This window comes from Sander vitreus, chromosome 23 (genome assembly GCF_031162955.1).
Source record: "Sander vitreus isolate 19-12246 chromosome 23, sanVit1, whole genome shotgun sequence".
Taxonomy (NCBI): Eukaryota; Metazoa; Chordata; class Actinopteri; order Perciformes; family Percidae; genus Sander; species Sander vitreus.
Genome location: NC_135877.1, coordinates 20491914 through 20509528, shown reverse-complemented (window position 1 = coordinate 20509528; position 17615 = coordinate 20491914). Strand labels below are relative to the sequence as shown.

The window sequence follows — 17615 nt, the reverse complement described above, 5'->3', positions numbered from 1 at the left end:
TGTGTTCAGATATTCATGGTACCCAGAGGATGAATCCTATCGACTTTGGCGTTCGAATCAATTCAACCAAATTATATGTTAAAAATAATTTGTTCCAACTTGATTTTTTGAAGGAAAAAATGTATTCCAGATTAAATCAAAGGCAGGCCTGCTTGGTTCTTTCGGGGAATGATTGTTAGGATTTATAAAAAATATATGTTAATGGCATTTACTCTCTAACTGGAACATTTTGGGACCGATTGGTGGGATTGCTGTGGACGAAGTACACAGAGTATTACACTGGTAAGAGCAAATGAGGTCTAACCATGTATCGGCAAATTTAAATAGCTCACGTTACTGTATTGTGTGAACAGTTACCTTCATTTAATATTGTATGTGGCGTTTTCTTTTGCGGCGTACAAATGTTCCACCAAAACAAGTTCCTTCCCGAGACTACTTAACAGAGCCACCGTCTCTGCGACTTGAGCTTAGTGATTGTTTTAAAGAAATGCAAACAACCCAGTGTTTTTTTTCTTCTAGCCAGGAATGTATGTGTGGAGGAGCCAGACCTTACTCCACAGCGCTGTGGAGATAGGTCTGGCAATGCGAGACTAGGCCAATACTAACTCAAGTGGAATTAAATGAAATTCTTAGATAGATTTTGAGAAACATCACAACATTAGACATCACTTGAAGTAGAAATAGAGGCTGCACAAACGTGGATTATCCAACAAAACTACAAGTCACAACATCTGATTATCAAACAGGATCTGAGGTGTATTATTCCTTTAAAAGACAACCTCTCTTCCTCGTCATGCTGCTTATCCGAGGCTAGAACACCCCCACTGAGCTGACCTTCCGCCTCCCCCGCTCTGAGCTGCCTGTCAGTCCCCAGCGGCGAGGCTGATGTCCCCCCAGCTAACTGTCCCTGTTGCCTGGCCAGCTGGACGCTGCCCTGTCCCTCCCCGCTGTGCTCTTCATGCTGCATTCAGGTCACGTGGGAATTTACTGTGAGCACTGAGGGCAACGCATTCTCATGAACGGGTCCGCATGATATAGTATGAAAATGTATGCACACCAAAACGCAAGGTGCTCCGCATGGTGCTCCGTCGTATCAGCGGTAGTTGGTGGTTCAGTTAATCCGACAACAGGTGACTTTGAGCCGGGCACAGAGCACCGCGAGCTGCTGGTCGTTTCGGCTGACATTACGGTTAAGTTTAGGCGTGTGTGAGCGTTACACGTCCAAGAAAGTTTACTTTAGGCACCAAAACAACTAACTTTAGGGAAAAGATGGTGGTTTGTATTAAACCACTCCCAAGCAACATGCATTTCCTGGGTCAAAGTCTTTTGTTTTCCCCGGGAAGCAAACTTCGCTCCCTGGCTTGAAAGACCTACGTTTTATGACCCACTCATCCACCCAGACCTCCTCCCTACGCGGCCACGATTAGGGTTATTCAGCAGCAGTCATTGGGGTGCTTACAGCAAACAAATGGTGGAATGCTTACATGGTCCATGAGAACAGGCTGCTGAGGTCTAAAAGAGTCCCAAGTGTTCAGGCATGAGAAATCATCTGAAACCGTCACAATACGTCAAGAATTCAGGAAGTTAGGTGCAACTTCCCTTAGCATGGGTTTACCACTATCAGGTGATGCAGATGCTGTTCTCACGCTGCACGTTGGGTTTTATTTTTGTCCAGCAGCTTTTAAACCAACTGTGTGTGCTATGTTTTCACGTGTCTCACTCATCAACAGCAAAGAGAATATAATAATGTGTTACTACACATGCATTGGTTTGTTCCTTGTTTTTAAGAGAGTATTGTTTTTAAGAGGTAGTATTGTCTGTACAGTCATGTGTCCTTCCTTCATGTCCTAAGTTGTCTTGTGTTCATGTCGATTTTAGAATGGTTTCTCTGTTATGTTTGTATAGTGAACCAACATATTGCAGCACTGTGCCCAAGACAAATCTCCCATCGTGGACAATAAAATGTATTCTATTTTATTCTATTCAGAGTTGCTTTGGTGGAAAAATGTTGACAAAGACTAGGGGTGCATGATATATCGACTCAATATCGTAATCGCGATATCACAATGCGCTATATTATATCGAATGTGTCGCAATAAGTATGCAATATTTTGTCAAGCCCGCTTGAAACGCTGTAATGATCATCATTTCATTGGCCAGTTACCGTGCCACTTGCAAAAGTTAGTTCACGTCAGCGCACGGGGCCACTACGTGACAAACCCTATGGAGCGTACCACGTGAGGTGTGTGCATATTTTGACAGAGTGACAGTGTAAGTGAAGAAATAGATAGAGACAACAAAACAGAACCAATCAGAGAAGGGAAAGAAAGGACCTAAAGAGAGAGCGAAGGGAGTGAGTGGAGCAAAAGAAAGAACACAAAAGTAAGAAAATAAGTGTTGCTCAGGGAGAAGACGAAATAACAGAGATTGAAGAGGAAACTTTAGTGGCCAAAAGTAATTCCATCCTGCATCTATTTCTCACCGGTAGCTATCCCGCAACTGTATAAACAGTGTTTATATGAGGCAGAGTATGGAGTCGGAAATATTGAATATTTTTCATCCACGACCGACCTGTGGTCCAGCTGCACTACGGAGCCATACATACGTCTCAGTGTGCACTATATTGTTGTCAATCTATTTTGATGCGATATCGCAATATTCATAATCGATAGCCAAATATCACATTCTGTCAATATCGTGCAACCCTAACAAAGACATAAAAAAGAAAGACGTGTAGAAAGCAGAGTGGAAATTATGCTTGTAATATATCTGTCCAATATTTTTAAATATTTTTTCTTTTGGACAGGAAGTGAGGTGAATTTGTGTGTTTGTTTCTCATGATCATTGCTGTCCATTTGTAGCGCTGACAACGAACAACACAACATAATCACAGCCTTCCTTGCTTCCTCTGCTCTCCTGAAGCCCTCTTTTGGCTGCTGTAATGAGCCCTCTTTATGTAAGGGGAGTCATTTCAGCGCTTTTCTCCACTGCAACCATGGTTTTCTGCATCTCTCGCTCTCTCATAGATGCTCTCCGCACGGGAAGAGCAACTACAATGATAAAAATAACAGTAATAATAGTGGCGAGGTTGATTGGAGACATTACTTGGTCCAGCTGTGGTGTGTTCAGAGCCCCCACATGATCACCACATACACATTCAGAGCACCGTGGTGTCCAATTATCCACTATGTGGTAACGAAAAATTAATCAATAAAGCCATATGCGATGATTTCCCAATATGCTGCAATCAATATCATGGTAGGTTCTCTTGTGACATTTAAAAAGCATGTGTTTTTATTTAAATGTATGAGTTTTGACTAGCCTGACAAGCCAGACCCACATCAAGATGTTGGGTCTGGGAACTCACCATTGGCAGGGCTCAATCCGAGGGGCGGGATAAACGGTTGTCTTTCAAATTTACTCTGCACACAATAGGATAGAGCTACAACCAACCAGAGCAACGAAGAAGGTAGCAGAGCTAGTTGATAGATTCAACTTTTGCCGTATCCGGTCGGCAACACATCTTCCTTTTTTAAGAATGACTTCAGTGTCGTTCTTTGTTCTTTTCTCAAAGAAAAGCTTAACTCCAAGTCTTCCAGAGTCGCAGCCAAAGCCGAATCGAAAGACCGCTGTTCCCAGCAGCAGCAGCCATAAGCCCGCCCACCGACTCCATAAACAATGTGATTGCCCGGGCCAGAGTTTGGTTTATCCAGCTCGCAAGCCAACGAGAGTTATTAAACCCCCTGGCTGAAAATTACATTTGCTGCTGCTAGGGTGCTAGGGTTGAGTGCGGTGTTGTAAATGAATAGATTTTGTAGTCATTTTCAATTTCGAGATTTCTGTTAAACTGAATTTGCACAGATTGTGTTTCTTAGATTTCCCATGAGTTAACGCGCAGGTGGAAGTTTTAGTGCACACATTTGAACTCGTTTTAGCCTTTTGTCAGTTGATAAATGGGACTTGGATTAGCTTTCTAGGCTCAAACTATGAATTTTGCACACTTTCTTTAGACAGGACATTGCACTTTTGTTTTCCACATCCAGACTGCACTTTTGCATACATTTTTCTAAGTTGTTAATAAAACCTGAATCAGAGAGCAGCAAAATTGAATGGGAAATGTAATCGAATATGGTTCGCTGTCACATGATAAACTCACAGGTGCTGCTAATGGGTATCTTGGCTTTTTGAAGCGTGGAGGCTACCGTAGCTGTAATACGTACTTTGAACGGAGTGGCGTGAGAGAGTTGATTGCGATATATGATCTCAACGCAAGATGGGAAAAATTTCCACACATTGGACCTTTAAATCTGGGCTGCACAACATGAATCAAAACTGATTTTAATATGCTATGTGTAGTATGACAAAACCATTCGAATCGCAGGAGCAATGCTGCTAATTTAAGTAAAACTGAAACATGTAGCATCTTTGAATAAAATGAAACTCTGCGCACACACACACACACACACACACACACACACACACACACATCACAACTGATGAGTCAAACCTTTATAGGACACTATTCCGTGTTATTACTGTGCTTCCAAAAACAACCATCTGTCTCTCCCAGTCTGTATTTCCAACCCGCACTCGACCACATTAGCATGCTAACATGTAGCACCCTCAAGTAAGAAGGGTCACTCATTTAACAAGTGATGAGGCAACTAAATCTGCACGTTTACGTTAGCGTATAATACCAGCATTCTAATAGTAGGGCATTATATTTGGAAGCAGAGTGTCACATAATAGTTTAGTGTCGAGTGTCTGCACTCGTCCGCTGCTAAAGGGATGACATCATCTGGTGTTTGTGTAAAGAGTTACACCAACACTCAGTCACTTTTTCCTTACGCCTACCATGCACTGGAAGACTTTGAGCGGACTTTGAAAAGACTAAAGTGTGACACCGTCTCACATCTAAAGAGAATCATCTCACGGCTGGCGTTAGCTGGTAACTTAAGGGAAAAAACTGCTGATTTTCGCTCCTACAGTATGTGTTAATGGATCAAAAGTCGGACCCAGAATCAAGTCATATTAATTCATGAACCCGTCACATACCAGAGTATTAAGTAAATGTGTACACAAACTGTATTGCCTGTATCCAGCGGTGGAAGAAGTATTCAGCTCCTTTACTTAAGTAAAAGTACTAATACCACACTGTAAAAATACTCAGTTATGTCCTGCAATGAAAGTGTTACAAAAATAAAAGTATAAGTAAGTATCATCAGGAAAATGTACTTAAAGCATTACAAGTAAAAGTACTCGATGTAGAAAAATCCTCAGATTTTAGAAAACTCAAAGTGTTTAATCGGCTCATCATTTCAGCTTGGACTTGGAGGCCGTTATACTGTTGGGTTTGTTTAATTTATAATAAAATATCATATTATATAACCTATAATATGTGTTTGGTGTGCAAAAATCTTAATTTGTAAAGTAACTAGTAACTAAAGCTGTCAGATGAATGTTGTGGAGTAAAAAGTACAATACTCCCTGAAATGTAGCGGAGTAGAAGTAGAATCTCAACATTTGTACTTAACCCCCCTGTTGTCCTTGGGTCAAATTTAACCCATTTTTAAAAAGTTTCTATATTAGAAATTTGGGTTTCTTTCAACCAAATTGTCCAAAAAAATAACGTGGATGGTTCCGTAAAACGCTCTTCACGTAAAATAAATGATCAGTCTACTACTTTCATTGAATTTGGGTGTTTTATTCAATTTCATAGCATTTGAAGAAGAAAGTTGATAAAAGGACGTTGCAAAAAGTGACAAAATGACGGAAAAAAACGTCAAAAAGTGCAGAAAAAAAATCGACAAAGACAACAAAAAAATGACAAACATTTCATAAAAAGCTTGAAATACGTGGTAAACAGAAAAAAAAAACGACAAACTGACAAAGAACATCGAGAAAAGTGACAAAAACGTCAAAAAAAAGTAACAAAAACACTGGGGAAAGCGAAAAAAGTTTGATTTAAAATGTTGACCCAGAAAAACAAAACTTTGCATGGTCGGCGGGAAAACAACAGAAGGGTTAAGTACAGTACTGAATGTACTTAGTTACATTCCACCACTGGCTGCATCGTCAAACTAAAGCGACTCTTAGGTATTTTCATCTTTTACCTCTTTTCAAGCCACCCAGTGGATCCTCCGAGCGAGTCGGAGCCTTAGTCCGCATTGGTCACAGATCAGCCGGGGGGGCCAACACACCAAAAGACAACCTGAACTACCTCATCCCATCGCTGTCCCTATACACGCTGCCACACACACCAACAGACGAAGAGGACATATGAGCGAGAGAAGTGAGATCACAGAGTTCACAATGCTGCTGTTTGTCACTGCAGCTTCAGCGCGGAGAGACGGACAGACAGAAAAATCTGACTTCAGGAGCGAGCCAGTCCCACTCTCAGCATTCCCCCACCCAAACACAACAAGACAACAACCAGCTCTATTCAACACATCAGAGAGAGAGAGAGAGAGAGAGAGAGAGAGAGAGGGGAGAGAGGAGAGAGACGGGACACAGGGAATCTCTGATGAGAGTTTCAGAGAAGCTTTTGGAAAATGTCACAGAAATTAAATGTGATGGACTGATTTTTGTCCATGATGTTTGTTCGTCTCAGTTTAATCCAAAAGGTATCTACATAAGAGTGACATGACACTGTCATGAAAGGGTCATAAACATCATAAACAAGTCATAGACGTTTATGACATAACGCTTCTTTCAGTACGTGGCATTCGGTTTTTGTCATGACAAGTTATGGTTATGGTTAGGGTTCATGTGTTCATGACAGTGTCATGTCACTCTTATGTAGATACCTTCAAGTAAAGTGTTACCGAACAAACTTGTAAAACCTCTTTCTCAATGAGCTGATCGTGCCACAGCAATGTGATTATTCAGTAGGCCTGTAACAATGATTACACAATTGTCTAATCGCAATATGTTTTAAGTAATCCCTTCGTTTTAGCGGAGGTCCCAAGGGGTATGACTGTTGACGGTTTTGTCAATTTTAGGTTTATTTATAAAAATAAAAATAAATATACAATGTTTTATGATAATAAATAGGCGTTGTTTACTTTGTAGGTTTTGTATTTATGTTATTACATTATCTGGGTCACATGACAGTGATATATAACCAAAAGACGTGTCCCGGAATTCATTCAAATCTTGACTTTGTTTGAGGAAGTAATAAATAAATAAAAAGTTTTAAATTTGACTGAAAGAGACAATTATACTGCTAATCGCAATTATTTCGGCGACAATCAGTAGTACAGCAAAATTTGGAATTGTTACAGCGCTGTGATTTATGTAACGGATTTAGCGATTAATACAACTCTGAGGACAAGAGACGCGATTGTTTGACAACACTCCTACTCAAAAGGCAATATTACAGAATTTCATTTTACACATTTATTTACTATTTCATTCACATATTACGCTACTTTTGTGAACCCAGGACTTTTGTAAACTCATTTCAAGCACCAAAAAAAATTGAGTGTAGGTATGTTTTCTTTGGAAATCAAGGTCCCAGAGTCTGGAGGAAGAGATTTGAGAAATATTTCCGCTTTAGGGCCAAATGATCTCTTTACACATTGCTCTGGAACAATTTGGGGGCGTCACTACACAGAAAGCTGAGTTTGTTCTGAACATTTTGATATGAAACTCATGAAGATCAGGTTATATGCAAATACCCTTAAAAGGATAACTCGAGAAGATATTTAAAAATGCCCTTAGACCTCAGAGGGTTAAACCTCTTCCATATCGTCCATAAAAACGTCTTAGTAAGTAAAGCATAAACAAGTGGAAGTTGGGAAAGAGAGGGAAATTGAAGGGGGCCCAGGATGACAGTTTGATGATAAACAGTTTCCATTAAAACTGCATTATGAAATGGACGTGATGTGCCATGAAGGCTCTTGTGATGTGGCGTATCAGACACAAGAGGCAGGGCGGGGTTGGTTGGGGAACGGCTGAAATGAGCAAAAGACAATAAAAGAAATTCTCCCGTCGTCTCGGCTCTATCTGCGCGCTGCATCGGCACAGGAAATATCTGTGTTTGTGAGGGGAGAGTTGTTGGATGGGACTTAAGTGCTGTTATCACTTCTGAAGCTCCAGGGTCACAGAGAATGGGGGGGGGGGGGGCTTTCAGATGCCATCTTCATTTTCTGGAAGTCCACTTAATCGACGTATCTGTTTGGACTTCACTACCTTCAAAAGTGACCCTGATTACGGTTTGTTCAGAGGCTTTCATCTCTCCTCGTTCTTTTTTGTCAGCAGAGAGAGAGAGAGAGAGATGTACAGTACAACATGTTCCTGTAGCGGACATATCGTTTTTACCCTGCACTTACTCTTTCAACGGTTGTAAAGCAGCGGTGGAGGAAGTATTCAGATCCTTTACTTCAGTAAAAGTACTACTACACTGCTAACGTTAGCTGTGTGGGGAGGCCAGGCTTCAGAGCAGCGACTGTGGGTCCAGAAGACCGGCTCTTCTCCAGATTACATGTAAATCACGCTCTCTTTGCCCCCCTGCACTCCACACCAAAACAGTGACAGAAAGTTGAGAGAAGGAAAAAAAACTAAAAAAAAAAAAAAAAAGAGTGACATGACACTGTCCGACGTGGTTATCGACTTTGGTATCGAGTAGCGTGTACTTTTGCTGGTATCGGTACCGATTACTAGATTTTTGTCGTGACATCCCTAGCCCTATATGAAGAGAGAAAAAGCCACCTAAAAGAAGATTTAGACCAAAACAAATAAATAATCAATTGAAATGTCATTTGTCATATAATTAATATATATCAACATCACAAGTAGAGGGCAGTGGACCACCGGAATATTCTGTGTGACACATGCTGGAAGAACGTGACAAAACCGTAATGTTTCAATTGTAAAGACATTTTCTGACATCACGGTCAGTCTGCCTGTCTTCCAAATATCATGTCTCATTCTTTTTTTCTCTCTTTAACATTTTTGGTCCTTATGCAACTTAGCACTTATCTGTTTCCTGTTTTCAGTTCTGTATCGGAGATGCAAACAGTCAGTTTGGTGAGTGGGCGAGCATCCTGGCACCGTCGGGCAAAAGAAAATCTACCAACAAGCAGCAACAACAACAGCAAAAAAAACCACCTCTGACCTGAATGTTGCTGTGAATAAATTAACAAATACAAAAAGCACAAAGCATAAGGCAAAACGGTCAGAAAGTGAAGCAGGTCTTGAGATGATTCAAATGTGTAAAAACACTGCAATATTATTCGTGTGGCACTAGGATGGGAATAATGCTGCGTTTCTGTGACAGACATTCATAGAAAGTGAAAAAGGTCCCTGTTCCTCAATGGCTACTAGTTCAACTTCCTCGCTGGTTAAGGTCAGAATCTGAGATCATTTCATTGTTTCTCTGGCATGAAAACAACACTCTTACTGCCATTTAACCCAGATTGGCAGCTGTACTGTATGAAGCTTGACATACCAACTATATTTAAACCCTGTCCAAGCAGTGTTTCCAAATGGTCTATGTTTAAGAGGCTTAAAGGTACTGGTTCCAGGCAACCCGTAACTCGTGTTTTCACAACCTTCTACCCGTGAAAGTGCCCTGGAACGGCAGTCAAACCCGTAACTTACTACCCGTGAACTCGTACCAGATCGTTGTACTCCCATTTACAGTTTTTGAGGTCACACACACATAAACAACAATGGCGACCTCTGTTGATGCTGTACAGACGCCGGTGATTAATGGTGAGAAATAGAAATAAATATACATAAATAGGCAACGTAGTAATAATACACATACGATTGTGTACTACTACAGGTTATGTTAATTAAATGAAGCCCAAAATATGCCGCTGACCAGAAATCGCTAGTATCAGCTAGCGCTAGCTAACGTCAACGTTAACCTGGACCCTGCCAACGGCACAATGTTTAGCTAGCCAGCTTTGACGGTGAATGTCGTGACTTTGCCTGGAACGCTACCAAGTCATGAGTCGTGACGTGAAGTCGTAACTTACAGGCTAAAAATTGTGTCTGGAACGCAGCACGTTATATGATCTTCCAAATAGTATAGTTTTACATTTGTTTAAAATACACTAAGATCAAAGTACTGATAATTATCATATTGGCTTAAATATATATCTTATCTTCCTTGTCTTAAAATGGGCCTACTACCGACTTCTGTGGGTGAGTGCCTTTCTTCATGTCAGTTTACAGTCTGTCAGTCAACCATTTGGTAAAAAAATTAGTGGATATTGTCTTCCGATGTCTTTACTGCAGAAACAAACCAGAGACAGACAAATGCAATATTAGAGGAGAGATGAGCGTAGCACGACAGCACCAACACACATTCTCACGAGGCAATTATTAATCAATATCAAAGTGTCTGTCAGTGGGCGAAACAGCCGCCTGGAAGATAATAAGATGCAGTCATATTGTTCAAAGAGGCTAGATGTGGGTACAGATCAGAGACAAAGAGATTTTTTTATATATATATATATATATATATATATATATATATATATATATATATATATATATATATATATATATATATATATATACATACACACACACACACACACGTGCTATACACGTTATATAATTAGAATATCATGAAAAAGTTGATTTATGTCAGTAATTCCATTCAAAAAGTGAAGTTTGTATATTATATTCATTCGTCACACACAGAGTGATACATTTCAAATGTTCATTTCTTTTAATTGTGATGATTATAACTGACAACTAATGAAAATCCCAAATTCAGTATCTCCGAAAATTAGAATATTACTTAAGACCAATACAAAAAAGGATTTTTAGAAATGTTGGCCAACTGAAAACTATGAACATGAAAAGTATGAGCATGTACAGCACTCAATACTTAGTTGGGGCTCCTTTTGCCTGAATTACTGCAGTAATGTGGCGTGGCATGGAGTCGATCAGTCTGTGGCACTGCTCAGGTGTTCTGAGAGCCCAGGTTGCTCTGATAGTGGCCTTCAGCTCTTCTGCATTGTTGGGTCTGGCGCGTCGCATCTTCCTCTTCACAATACCCCATAGATTTTCTATAGGGTTAAGGTCAGGGGAGTTTGCTGGCCAATTAAGAACAGGGATACCATGGTCCTTAAACCAGGTACTGGTAGCTTTGGCACTGTGTGCAGGTGCCAAGTCCTGTTGGAAAATGAAATCTGCATCTCCATAAAGTTGGTCAACAGCAGGAAGCATGAAGTGCTCTAAAACTTCCTGGTAGATGGCTGCTTTGACCCTGGACCTCAGAAAACACAGTGGACCAACACCAGCAGATGACATGGCACCCCAAACCATCACTGACTGTGGAAACTTTACACTGGACTTCAAGCAACATGGCTTCTGTGCCTCTCCTCTCTTCCTCCAGACTCTGGGACCTTGATTTCCAAAGGAAATGCAAAATGTACTTTCATCAGAGAACATAACTTTGGACCACTCAGCAGCAGTCCAGTCCTTTTTGTCTTTAGCCCAGGCGAGACGCTTCTGATGCTGTGTCTTGTTCAAGAGTGGCTTGACACAAGGAATGCGACAGCTGAAACCCATGTCTTGCATACGTCTGTGCGTGGTGGTTCTTGAAGCACTGACTCCAGCTGCAGTCCACTCTTTGTGAATCTCCCCCACATTTCTGAATGGGTTTTGTTTCACACTCCTCTCCAGGGTACGGTTATCCCTATTGCTTGTACACTTTTTTCTACCACATCTTTTCCTTCCCCTCACCTCTCTATTAATGTGCTTGGACACGGAGCTCTGTGAACAGCCAGCCTCTTTAGCAATGACCTTTTGTGTCTTGCCCTCCTTGTGCAAGGTGTCAATGGTCGTCTTTTGGACAGCTGTCAATCAGCAGTCTTCCCCATGATTGTGTAGCCTACAGAACTAGACTGAGAGACCATTTAAAGGCCTTTGCAGGTGTTTTGAGTTAATTAGCTGATTAGAGTGTGGCACCAGGTGTCTTCAATATTCAACCTTGTCGATGAGAACCTTGAGATACTGAATTTGGGGTTTTCATTAGTTGTCAGTTATAATCATCAAAATTAAAAGAAATAAACACATGAAATATATCAGTCTGTGTGGAATGAATGTATACATTATACAAGTTTCACTTTTTGAATGGAATTACTGAAATAAATCAACTTTTTCATGATATTCTAATTATATGACCAGCACCTACCTGTATGTGTGTGTGTGTATATATATAAATAAATAAATAAATAAATAAATTATCTGCCCTTTCTTTTACACTTGAGCTGCATTTCTTGTATGATGGAAGCAAAGTAAGTGTATTATTATCTTCAGCAGATAGTTGGATGAAGCTCCACAGCTCTGACAGAAAAAGTCCCTGTTCCTCAATGGCTACTAGTCCAACTTCCTCGCTGGTTAAGGTCAGAATCTGAGATCATTTCCTTGTTTCGCTGGCATGAAAACAACACTCTTACTACCATTTAACCCAGATTGGCAGCTGTACTGTATGAAGCTTGACATACCAACTATATTTAAACCCTGTCCAAGCGGTGTTTCCAAATGTCTACGTTTAAGAGGCTCGGAAGTGCCGGAGTAGCGCACACCGTGCCCCCCTTCTAGCCCCGCCCGTCCCCTGAAATATGGAATCGCCCCTGGACGTGAGGCGTAAACGTAGCAAAAGATATTTGTTTTTAAACCAAAACATAGTAGTGTAGATGTAGCCTTAATTAGCTGTCTCACACTGAGCATTTGCAGATGACAAATGGTGGAAAAGATGCGTCTGTGGTTGGACGTGTTGACGCTGCCTTTGGACATCAGAGCTGATTGGTTTCTTGATCATGATTCTTTAGTTGTAGAAAAGGCAGATTCAATTTTCTGTGCGAGGCTCAAGACGACAGCTAGTGTTAATGAATTACTGCATCCAGTAACCCATTGCTGTTTTTGGTAACCAGGCCTGAAACTGGTGCAACACACATGGACAGACAACGCCATTAACTCCCACTAATCTGATGACAGTGAATTGAGTCCAGAGAACAAGTTTGATCAAACACAGCTGATCGTCAGCAGGCTGCGAGGCTGCACCCAAACTGGTGCCAACATCCTGACCGTCACCAGTTTGCAATTAACAAGACAGGACAAGTTGGGGATGCGGGCACTGAAAAACAAGCCTGCACATCAAAGTGCAAGTAGTAGAGTTCAACTGAGTTCAACAGGCTTTAAAATAAAAAAATAAAAAATGCTCCACTCATTCCTTTCTTTGAAGGCTGAATATAGTCATTTCACCTTTTTGTTGTGGTCTGTTTGGTTCGTTGTATTTTCCTTGTTTCAGTTAAACTGTCATTTTTTTGGCAAACTCTTTTTATTGGTGCTTTTCACAGATTGTACAAAGTTATTCCAAGTATGTTCAACATTTTCTTACCGAACACATGAACACAGGGGTATGTGTTTCTACCAGGACCTTGGCATATAGGCTTTGGAAATACAACAAAACCGTGGTTGCACACAAGGCTCGTATACATAAAGTCTAGCCTCAAGTGTCAACATGGAAATAGTCCTGTTAGCAGTTAGAACCAGCACTATTTAGGACACGTCCGCCACTGCGCGAAATGACGCCTCACAAAAGGACATAGCGGCGAACACTCTGACATTACAAGACAACAACTCCCTTCCTACACGTCAAGACGGAAAACATGGTTTCTGAGCATCTTCACGCCAGAAGGAGTTTCCAAAAGGTCCGTTTTCAGTGACCTTAGGGGGCTTTCACACCAGTCTCATTTAGTACGGTTGAATCGCACTAGTTCGTTTTCTAGAGTGCTGTCAATCTGACAGTTGTGATTTCCATTGGATCAGAGATCTGTCACTTGGCTGCCTGTTCTGCCAATCTTCCCAGCGCTACCCAGCACATGACCAATTAATGTTTTCCATGACGACTATCCAAAATTCTGATACCATTGAACCAGCACTGGAATGGTTTGTTTTTTAAATGGCAGACTGAGCTTATAGACTGATTATTGGTCTCCCCTGTGCCACCCCACTTAAAAAATCCTGGAATCGCCCCTGGACGTGAGGCCTTGGTGCAGTTCGTTTGGCAGGTGTTAACGCGGCAATCACATTCGGGTGCGCACCAAAAGCGGACCAAACAAGTGTACCGAGACCTGCTTGATGAGATGGTCTCGGTACGCTTTCAAGCCAACTCTGGAGCGGTTTGTTTGTGGTGAGAGCGTGATTCCGCCTCGAACTGCACCAACTATATATTTGTATACTCCGCAAGTCTGAGCTAAATGGCTCCTGTAGTCAGCTGTGCTTTGCAACCTGCGATGCAGCAGTACATGCAAACTGTAGCAGCTTGCAGTGGTTTCTCTCACAGTAAAAAAGACTGCGGTCACTCGCATCTCCGTGGTCAAACCAGCCGTCGCTAAAATTGGAGACAGACACCGGCAGAGCAGAGCGAAGTCTCGGTGAGCAGAGCAGACGTCGCAATGTCACTCGCGAAACAATTTCTGATTATATAAATGAAATGAGCTGGTTTGACCACGGAGACGCAAGAAATATGAACTAGTCCAGAACACAGGACCTTCTTCCTGTATTTACTTTCTTGGAGTTAACGCTAGCTAAGAAGTTGAAGTTTACGAACTCATCAACTGATGACGCCCTTAAACTCAGTTTGTGTGGACGAAAGGCCAAAACGCAGAGGAAAAGATACGTTCACAAAAATATCCGTGGACTAGGCCTACAGCCATGTAGAAAACACGTTCCACAACAACAGAGACAATTTCACTTGTTTCAGCCCTTGCAGGCAGTTTTTAGGTAGCCACAGTTGGTGAAGGACCCCCATCATATCGGCACACATTTCATACACCAACCTAAACTCAGTAATGATGCTTGAGGGGCTACAGAGAGTCAATTGATACATAATTAAAGACTATGTGTGAAACAGCAAGCAGGGATCAATACATTCGACTAAATCTGACATGAGCAGAGCAAAAATATAAAACAAGCCCAGATGTTCAAATAAAGCTGAGGCGATTTTTGAGATCTAACCCCGCTCTGTTCTGTCATGGAGGCCGACCGCAGCAGTCTGAAGTGTACCGCAGCGTTGCCCTTTAGGGAGGACAGACAGGCAATTAGCCCCGCTGCCACAGTGTGGATGTCAGCAGGCAGCTTCAGCCCTGTAACACCCGCTGAGCATGGACTGTCTGCCGCTCCCTCCCTAACTAACCAGCATGTGCTTTTCCCCTTCAAGCTCCGGTCCACACAAATATGAACACACAGTCAAATATTACCTACGGAGGATTCACAAGCCGGTATGCAAAACACAAAAAAAAGTGTCCTTGTTTGAAGCTTCTGGCGCAGCATTTAAATTTGTGAGTGAACCTTATTTTTTTGCTTTAGTTGAGTGTTAAGATGCTACAGGACAGAGAGAGAGAGAGGTATCAAGGCTGCTGAATAATGCAGTGAGATACTGAGCTGCTGCTGCTGCTGACCAGGAGAAGTCTGCAGTAGAGTCTCTCTTTAGACTTGTTATAAATCCCAACTGCTCAGCAAAGACAGACACACAACTCTATGATTGGTGCCATTGTATGTCAAGAAGAAAAAAGAAAAGAAATGACAGAGCCGGGGGAGGGGGGGTAAAATTCAAAGAATAACTTCAGAATTTCTGAGAATAAAGTAATATACATTTACGGTATGAAAAAAAAAAAAATCAGATATTCTCTGAGACCATAACATCTAAAACCTAAAACTATTAAATGAGGGTCGAAGTTGAGGCCTCGAGGCTAACTGCAGTTGAGCCACAAGTCAATATGCTGACAGATTTGTCTTTAACTTACAAAAAATATGATTTGTGTTTTCCAACACTTTTACATTCATACAGTGACTACTACAATTGCAATGTGCTCCACCCTCATCATGGGACTCACACCAGCAACATCACACCCAGCCATCACACATCAGCACAGCACCTTCAAGCCTGCATAGCATTGCAGTGAATGAGAGAATCTATGCATGTGTCAGAGTGTGTGTGTGTGTGTGTGTGTGTGTGTGTGTGTGTGTGTGTGTGTGTGTGTGAGACTGCATGTGTGCGTGCGTGCTGTATCTGTTTGAGGCCATCTCTAAATCTGCCTCCATTGATCCGAACCGAAAGAAGAGCCAAGGTGAATTCCTGTGCACGACTGATGGACGGAGATAAAGACGACAGCCAAATGGAAAGTGCGAATCGTTCCGGAGCAGTCGATAAAAGCTGCTGAAATCTCTGAAACACTCTCTCTGTTAAGTGTCTGTGCCTTTAGAGTTGATTGCACACACTTACCTGCCGTACAATGACTTTCACACACTTGTCATCAATTCTAACAAACACACACACACAACGCTGAGTAACGGCCAGTAGGGGGAAAAGTAATCAGATCTCTAACTTCCGTAAAAGAACTAATACCCAAGTGATGTATATACTGCATTATTCAAAAACAAAACTGAAGCGCATCTTCCCATCAGTGTCTCCTAAATGTGACAAATGCCTTTCAGCTGAAGGATCACTAGCACACCTTTTCTGCTTCTGCCCTACACTATATAATTACCGGACAGAGATCTTCAGGTGGCTCTCTAAAGCCTATTGCAGAGACATTCGGCCTGATCGAGCTATCTTTGGTTGCTGTACAGGAACGTTTGAGTTGCCACATGATTTACAAGCCGCTCTGCACGTAGCAATGCTGGTTGCTAAGAAGCTCATTCACCTGTCTTGGAAGTCTACCCATCCACCCTGTTTTAAACAATGGCTTAAGGAAATGGTGTATAGTATACAGATGCAAAGGTTAATATGAAGAACAAACTCTTCTTGAGAATGTGGACCTGTCTGTATAGATGAGTAAGAGATGTATACTTTCTACCTACTATTCTACCTCACTCACGATATGTTAAATATTGTCACATATTGTCTGAGAGACTAATGTTACTTTGCAAACTACTTGTTGTATGGTGGTGACATGTTTTGTTTGTGTGTTGTCACTGTTAATAAAATAAAATACTGAAAAAGAACTTATACCACACTGTAAAAAAAAAAAAACTCTGTTACAAGTCAAAGTCCAGCATTGAAATAGTACCGTCAGGAAAATGAACTTGAAAGTATTAAAAGTAAAAGTACTCTATTCAGAAAAATCCTCACAGTTCAGTCAATCAACTAAGTGTTTAATCGGCTAATCAAGTCAGCTGTACTTGCAGGCCGTGACATTGTTGGGTAGTTGTTTTTTTTTAAATAATAAAACATGGTATTTTATAAACTACATGTGTTTTGTGTTCAAAACTCTTAATTTATAAAGTAACTAGTAACTAAAGCTGTGGAGTAAAAAGTACAATATTTCTCTCTGAAATGTAGTGGAGCAGAGTAGAAAGTGGCATGAAAAGAAAAGACACAAGTACCTCAACATTTGTACTTAAGTACAGTACTTGAGTAAATGTACTCAGTTACATTCCGCCGCTGGTAAGGGCGCCATGAGCAGCTGCAGTTTGGAGCTGGAGGCTGAGTGCAGGTTGGTTCGTGTTTAAGCTTCCACTTGTAGCAAATTTAAGAATCAATGAATCATTACAACATGAATATAGTAGCGTTACAGTTGTCACGGTAAACAAACAAGACCAGCGGCAACAAGACTGGCAGCCTCTGCACTGTAGTTTAT

General features: G+C 41.3%; 1 protein-coding gene across 3 annotated transcripts in view; it reads right to left on the bottom strand.

The window, feature by feature from the left end:
* The window catches only part of usp6nl (USP6 N-terminal like), a 107068-nt gene that overhangs the window by 41562 nt on the left and 47891 nt on the right, over positions 1 to 17615 (bottom strand). For 2 of the 3 annotated variants that reach the window (XM_078281459.1, XM_078281462.1), the window contains exon 1: positions 6114 to 6415. The exons of the other annotated variant lie outside the window; for it this stretch is intronic. In XM_078281459.1, the coding sequence (XP_078137585.1) occupies positions 6114 to 6168 (55 nt within the window). In that variant the 5' untranslated portion in view covers positions 6169 to 6415. Of the gene's footprint in view, positions 1 to 6113; positions 6416 to 17615 lie in introns of those variants that run through there. 3 annotated transcript variants of the gene reach the window in all.